Source organism: Rosa chinensis, chromosome 2, assembly GCF_002994745.2.
Source record: "Rosa chinensis cultivar Old Blush chromosome 2, RchiOBHm-V2, whole genome shotgun sequence".
NCBI lineage: Eukaryota > Viridiplantae > Streptophyta > Magnoliopsida > Rosales > Rosaceae > Rosa > Rosa chinensis.
The window spans coordinates 43,054,962-43,063,288 of record NC_037089.1 but is presented as its reverse complement, the minus strand read 5'-3'; the positions used below and the strand labels follow the sequence as shown (position 1 = coordinate 43,063,288).

At 37.3% G+C, this 8,327-nt stretch overlaps 1 protein-coding gene across 1 annotated transcript; it reads left to right on the top strand.

Moving 5' to 3' along the window:
• The first annotated feature begins 4,565 nt into the window (after nt 1-4,565).
• LOC112184315 lies at nt 4,566-7,438 on the top strand. Its single transcript, XM_024322578.1, has 3 exons — nt 4,566-6,463; nt 6,588-6,693; nt 6,797-7,438. The coding sequence occupies exons 1-3, from the start codon at nt 4,566-4,568 to the stop codon at nt 7,436-7,438; spliced, it is 2,646 nt and encodes an 881-aa protein (XP_024178346.1).
• The last annotated feature ends 889 nt before the right edge of the window (nt 7,439-8,327 follow it).

Here is an 8,327-nt window from a genome sequence, read left to right as displayed (position 1 = left end):
AGGAGACAAAAAAGGATGTATATGTAAAGCACAAAATATGGTAGAAATCTCAACAGGCACACGGTTTTAACAAAGCTTCTCCGGGAAGGAAAAGAGTTATGATAGTTCACGGCCCAAGAAACTCCCCCACGTGTAAATATTCCTTTCTTTTCCTGGATTTATGGCATGCTTTCGGCTATAGCTTGTCTGTCACAGATCCTCGAGATTCGTTTGATTCCCCCACGCGTCCTTTCTTTTCCTTGATTCACGGCAATTAAACCTGCTTTCTGCTGTAGCTTGTCTGTCACAGCTCCTCGAGATTCGTTTGGTTCCCCCACGTGTCTTCCACGCACCAACAGCTTTTCCGTGTTTTCGGGTGACTTTAATCCAACGCGTAGATTTAATCTCAGAGATCGTCCATCCAACGGTAGAGATCCGCTCACTCGTTCTATAAATAGGTGCATTCTGAGGGAGCGACTATTCACTCCAAAAGAAAATTCTTCCGAGTTCCAGCCTTTCTCTCTCAACCCTTCAGCCTTTCTTTCGAAACTCAAATCCTTTCTTCATCAACATGGAACCACGAACTCTGCAACTAATGGAGCAACAGACCCAGCAACAAATCGAGGATGGAGGAAACAACCAAGCAGCCGGGACTAATAACCGGTGGGCTCCCACACCGCCTCAACTAAGAATCCTCAAGGGCCTTTACTATGATAAGGGTTTTAAGGACCCAACTCCAGAGCAGATTCAAGAGATCTGCCTCCATCTGAAACAGTATGGGCAGATCGAGGACAAAAAAGTCTTCTTTTGGTTCCAGAACCTCAAGGCTCGTGAGAGGCAGAAGTTGAAGGAATTTCGGAACGTTCCGGTTGGTGGATCTCTCGATCTCAATTTTGGATCCACTAGTTCTACTGATGATGGTAGATCCATTGATCTAAACCTTGGGTCACGTGTCGGCTATGGTGTTGACCCATATTCCTCCTCACCCTTCAACACTAATACCAGTACTACCTCCTTTGGCACAACAGGAGGACAATCTTTCATGGAACAACGAGGAGGAGATCACCAGGAGATTGAAACCCTTCCACTATTCCCCATGCATGGTGAGGACATCTTTGGCAACATGAAGACTACTTCCGAGGGAGGTAGCGGCTATGGCGGTGACTCTCGCATTTCCCTTGAGCTCAGCCTCAACTCCTACAAAGATGCAGACATGGCTTAGTTTAGAGTATTATTATTGTTATTATTATTATTATTTTTTTTTTTTGTTTTTTTTTTTGTTTTTTTTTTTTTGTAAATAGCTGAATTTAATAAGACTGAATGAATGCAGTTTTTATTTTTATTTTTTTTATTTTATTTTTTTTAAATATAGGACTCAAAAATAAAAGACAATATATATATATATATATATATATAAAATATATAGGACTCAAAATGAAAGACAAAAATATAAATCCCTTCCCCCACACTTAAATATTGCATTATCCTCAATGTAATCAATTAAAAGCATGCAATGAAATAAGTAAGCATAGATAGAAGACATTTACGAAAACAAATCCTAAAATAAAAACAATAGAGAAAAAATGAAAAATAAAAAGAAATAGGGAAAGAGAAAGCAAATCTGATTATATTCTGAATTGGGTTGCCTCCCAAGTAGCGCTTGTATTTTACGTCTTGCAGCCAGACGGTACCTACATTAAATAAAGTTAGTAACTATAATTAACAAAGAAATACAAAATAAAAACAAGTATAACTATTAATTACAAACTACAAGTATAATTAACAAGTATATTGTACATAAGACACAAGTTAAGTACTCAAGTGAGTATAAAAAGTGAAAAGTATTTTTACAAGTTTAAAGTGTGAAACAACAAAATAATTTACACGTATAGAGTATTCACAAGTATTTCTTTTATTATAAACATTATTGATATCGAATCAAATTCCAAGCGGTAAATCAAGTGGACGTGCGGCCCAAGTATAGTCGCCTAGACACAAACTCCCTTTCAAATCGTTTGGGCAACCTTACTGAAATGGCCAGGTGGGGGAGGGCGAACACGAGAGGAAAAATCCATTTTGGCATGAGCTACTCCCACATTGTGGTTTATGCCCATTTGTAAGCACTTCTGGATTCAAAAACCCGTCATGAACGTTGTCCCATTCCTAGACACCATTCCACATAGGCTATACTTACTAAGATGAAAAAGTTCATAAGTGTGAAGACAGTTCAACAAGTGTTAATAAAGGCCGCCCTCAACCTTAAGGGACCTGAGCTAGGTACCAGTAAGGGGTTTAGGCCAATATTAACAAAAGAGACTTCACCTATTCCTCTCAATTTACAACCTACAATTAAAATTCGTGTTCAATAATATAAATAATATTTAAACTAAGTTTTAAACAATTTATATACAACAAATATATACAATAAATGACACAATTTAGCAAGTGATTTTTCAATCCCCGGCAACGGCGCCAAAAATTGACGCGCCTAAAGCAAGCGCGCAATTTAACCCTGAAATATCGTTAGTAGTATAAGCAAATAGGGATCGTTCTATCCGGGGATTGAGGGTACACTTGTAATTGTGAAACAAATAAAGAAAAGAATTATTTACAAAAATAAAATAAAGAATATAAATATATACAATTGTATAAACAAATAAAGAATTAGAATAAAAAAGTATTATTTACAAAAATAAAATAAAGAATAGAAATATATACAAGTAACAAAATAAAAAGGGAGGGGGGTTTAAGAATTATAGAATTGAAAATTAAGATAAATAAAATAAAGAAAATGTAAAAACATATATACAAGGGTGTATCGCAAGGAACAAAGATCAAAATCAATTCCATGTAATCAAATTCGATTCAAACCCTATAATTGTTCTTCCAAGTCATGAGAGAGGAGTTGATCATGTGAAACATTCGAAAGCAAATGATTTCCCATATTTTACTTTTCAATGCTAATTAACCTAACCGAAAGCACCTAGATTAATCCTATCAAACATGCAATCAAGCCCTAGAAAGCTAGTCAATCATGACATGTTCAACGCATTAGACATAGAGAAAGGCTATCAACTCAAGTGTACAACTTAGTTATGGAAAAGTCCACCTAATTGCAATCCTCTTCAATTAAATTCGATTCTTGTCCAGAACCTTTACTACTTTTGATTCAAGTTACACAAAACGAAAAGTCGATTTCATGTTCTTAAACCTAGCACCAATTACATGCAAATCCTATAAGTGTCGACCCAAATAAGATAAACATATAAAAGTTTTCTGTAAAGCAAATTTAATCGAACAAACTCACATAAGCAACTTAGAATCACAATTATAGAATTCGAAAACTTTATTTAAACATAGAAATTGGGCTTAAACTTTGCCCTAAACATTATTGTTAACTAGAAACAAGTTCATACGAAATCAAACAAGGAAACCAAAAAGGTTACAAGGAAAAGGAACGAATTACACCGTGAGTGGAGATGGAGATGGAGAGCTAGATGGTTGGATCTTGAATCTTGGAAGCAAGCCTTCAAGGTGGATGATGGAGGATATGATCTTCACGGCTCCTTCTTCTTCTTCCTCTCCTTGCTTGAAAATGCAGAAACTTAAAACTAGAGAATGGAGAAGGAAAATGGAAAGGAAATGGAGAGACAAAGAAGATGAAATTGATGAAGGAATATGTGTAGGAAATGGTGACTAAGGAAAATGGAGAGGAAATGGTGAGACAAGGAGATGAAATGGATGAAGGAATGTGTGTAGGAAATGGTGACTAAGGAAAATGGAGAGGAAATGGTGAGACAAGGAGATGAAATGGATGAAGGAATGTGTGTAGGAAATGGTGACTAAGGAAAATGGAGAGGAAATGGTGAGACAAGGAGATGAAATGGATGAAGGAATGTGTCTAAGGAAAATGGAGAGGAAATGGTGAGACAAGGAGATGAAATGGATGAAGGAATGTGACTAAGGAAAATGGAGAGGAAATGGTGAGACAAAGAAGATGAGATGGATGAAGGAATTGGTATTTTGAGAGTGAGAGGAGAAGTGTATTTATAGCCCAAAAAATGATGAATGGAGGGTGGAGATGAACATAAATGAAGGGCTAGATATGTTAGACAAATTTGTAAAAAATATCTTCCCACTTGTTTATCACTTGTTCAACTTGAATTGATTTTCCTCCTCAAGATTTCCACTTGGTTGCAACTTTGATTTTCCTCCTCAAGATTTTCCACTTGCTTGCAACTTTGATTTTCCTCCTCAAGATTTTCCACTTAGTTGCAACTTTGATTTTCCTCATCAAGATTTTCCACTTGGTTGCAACTTTGATTTTCCTCCTCAAGATTTTCCACTTGCTTGGAGGTCCTAAAAATAGAAACTAATAAGAAAAATAGAAACTTTCCTAAAATGAAAAATGGCAACTTACTAAAAATGATAAATAGAAACTACAAAAATATAAACTTTCTACAAATAGGAACTTTCCCAATCAAAGAATGGAAACTTTCCTTAACAGGATTTTAATAAGGAAATAACGTAAGAAATGTAGGGAAATGCAGTTAAAACGTCGCATTAAAATGCTCCTATCATTGGGAATGAATTATGAAAAGATACATGTGTGTCCTAACGACTGTATCTTATACAGGGATAGTAATGTTGATGCCACTAGCTGCCCTACTTGTGGTCTCTCTAGGTGGAAGTTCGGAAAGAATAAAGTAGAAAAAGTTGGGGTTCCAGGGAAAGTGTTGTGGTATTTTCCACCTATACCTAGATTTAGAAAGATGTTTCAGTCGACTAGTACAGCTAAAAGCTTGACATGGCATGCTGATGAGCGACTGAAGGATGATAAAATGAGGCATCCGGCTGACTCCCCTACTTGGAAGTTAGTGGACGATAAGTGGCCTGCTTTTAGTTCAGAGCCTAGGAATCTAAGGCTAGCGCTGTCGTCTGATGGTTTCAATCCCCACAGTTCCCTTTCTAGTAGATATTCTTGTTGGCCTGTCATACTAGTAACCTACAATCTTCCCCCATGGCTCTGCATGAAGAGGAAGTACATGATGCTCACCTTGTTAATCTCTGGACCTAAACAGCCTGGAAATGACATTGATGTCTATCTCCAGCCCTTGATAGATGATTTGAAGATTTTGTGGGATGGGGTTGAAGGGGTATATGATGGTTATAGAAAAAAGTACTTCAAACTTAAAGCAGTGCTCTTTTGGACAATTAACGACTTCCCTACATATGGGAATTTGTCAGGCAGCATTGTGAAAGGGTACAATGCTTGTCCTGTTTGTTTACAGCATACCAAACCTCATAGGCTGGCTCATGGTCAAAAGATGTCGTATATGCGGCATCGGAGATTCTTACCACGTTACCATCCTTATCGAAAACAGGCAGCAGTTTTCGATAACACTGAAGAACGTGATCTCGCTCCTATTCCATTAAGTGGACATGAGGTGCTGCAAAGAGTAGAAGGTATGAACTGGCCTTTTGGTAAAAAGCACCCTCATCCTCCATATAAGGGTGCTGAAGATGAGAGTAGACCATGTTGGAAGAAGAAATCTGTTTTCTTCGAACTTGAGTACTGGAAGTTTCTTCCCGTTCGACATAATCTTGATGTAATGCACATCGAGAAAAATGTTTGCGATGCATTAATCGGTACATTGTTGAATATTCCTGGGAAAACCAAAGATGGGGTGGCTGCTCGTTTAGATATGGTGGCAATGGGTATAAGGGCTGGTCTGAAGCCTAAAATTGGGGGGGAAAAAGAGAAATTACCTTTGGCAAGCTGGAATCTCATGTTAGAAGAAAAGAAAACAGTTTGCAAATCTTTTTTTGGCATGAAGCTTGCTGATCGGTTATGTTCTAATGTGAAGAGTTTAGTGTCCATGGATGATCTACGGCTTGTTGGTATGAAATCACATGATTGCCATACCGTCCTCCATCACTTGCTCCCCATTGCAATTCGATCAGTATTAGAGAAACCAGTTAGATATGCTATCATTAAGTTCTGTCTCTTCTTCAAGGCCATATGCAGTAAACTCATAGATGTAGAGAAGCTAAAAAAAATTCAAGCTGACCTTGTCGAAACAGTTTGTGAGCTTGAGAAATTCTTCCCACCGTCCTTCTTCGATATCATGATTCATCTTTCGATCCATCTTGTTAGAGAAGTTGAGCTATGTGGCCCTATTTTCTTTAGATGGATGTACCCCTTCGAAAGGTACATGAAAACATTAAAAGGATATGTTAGGAACCGTAACCATCCAGAAGGTTGCATTGTTGAATCATACATCGCCGAAGAAGCAGTAGAGTTTTTGGCAGAACGTAATCTAACTGAACCTATTGTTGGACTACAATCTAGCAGTACATCTGACCAGAAGGGGACGTGCAGACCTATGTCAGGTGCCACAATGATCTGTCCAAATCAAAAGAAGTTGCAGCTAGCACATCTTTGTGTGTTGCAGAATACGAATGAAGCAAGGCCCTACTTTGAGTAAGTCATGTGTTCTGTTTATTTGTTTTTTATTTTTTAATTTTTATACTGTGTCATTTCGGTACAAATAAATACATGTAGTTGGAGTTTACTAAAGGCTTTGCATTTTTCTTGTCTTTTGTAGTGAACATTTGGAATGGTTGAAGCATGTTCATCCAAATTTTAAAAAAAATAAGAAGTGGCTAAAGGAGAAACAGAATAAAACATTTGCGAAATGGATACAAGACAAGGTAAGTACAATGATCTGTTTATTCCAGTACCTTTTATAGTTTGGGTAGATATTAAGTATAAATGACAGTTTAACTAACCATAATGTTATTTCTTTGCATGAAGGTTGCTGCTGGGTGTATTGATGATCATATTAATGTTTCGGAACACTTAAGGTGGATTGCTGATGGTCCTAGTTCAGAAGTACCAACATTCAGTGCTTACAAGATAAATGGGGTTAATTTCAACACCAAGGATCGTGATGATGTTCGAGCAGTTCAATGCAGTGGTGTTTCATTGTTCGCCAATGCAATGCTAATCTCTAGTGCGAAGGATAAAAACCCGGTTAATGATGATACGACTTTTTATGGAGTCGTTAAAGATATATGGGAGTTAGACTATCATAGCTTTAGGGTTCCTGTATTCTACTATGATTGGGTTGACATTGATAAGAGCATTAAAATAGATGATTTGGGTTATACATTAGTAAATTTGAATAAGTTAGGTCATTTTAATGATCCTTTCGTGTTAGGTACAGATGTGAAGCAAGTCTGTTACATAGATGATCCTCTTAACGCTAATTGGTCTGTGGTCGTACGATGTCCTGATAGGGATTACCATGCAGGTGATGATGAGGAGGTTGGAGTCATTGAACTTGAGAACGAGCTGTTTGATACCACAATGCCTTCGATCGACACTACAGATGTAGATGGTGACCAAACTAGCAATTATATGCGGGATGGTGATGAAGGAATATGGATTGACTGATGAAATGTGTCAACTCTTAGTTTAGGGTTTATTATTGTTATTGTTGGCTATGTACTTTATTTATTTGAATTCGGATGAATCTTTTTTTAACTTGATTTGTGAATCGTTGTTTTTACTTGATTTGTTTCGTTTCTTATCAATGACAATGTTCCCTTATCTGTTAAGCTTTCTGTTTTCAAGATTGATTTTTTTTTTCTTTAAACTTGATAATTTTACAATAAGGTCAATATATATTGCTTTACTATATATGATCTAGCATGCCCCATTTATATTTAACTAACCCTCATGTGTTTTTGGTTGTAGATCATGGCTCCTTCAAAATCTAGGGCTGCCACTAGAGCAAGGCAGAATATTATCAATGCATTGAAAGTGACAAGAGCGAGATCTGCACCAGAACTAGCATATTCTGGTCAGTCAAATGCATCAGAAAATAAGCCATCACCAAAGAGAGCAACGACATCGTTAAGGGTCAGCAAGTCATTGACAAAGCATAAGAAGAAAAAGTCATCTAAGGCATCCAGCCCAGAAAAAAGCGGCTTAAAGTTGCTGAAGCGTGGTTGTGTTACAATGCACAGGATTGTGAGAAGGAAAATTCTTGGGGTAAAGTTGAAAGTCTTGTTTAATCAGAAGGGGTCGCCTTATGGTGCTGCAGCCAAGGAAATGCAGTCATATATTGGGGTACTAGCACGTACTAAGGCACCAATATGGAGACCTTCTTGGAAGCAGGTCCCAAAGGATCGAAAAAATAAGATTTGGAGGTGTGTCGAGGTATAAAAATACTGATCCTTCTTTTCTTGATTAATATAAAGACTCCATGTTCATAGACTGGTTTTAATTTTTGCTTTATCATTTGGTTAGATGGCATTTGAGGTACCTCCGGAGGCAAGGA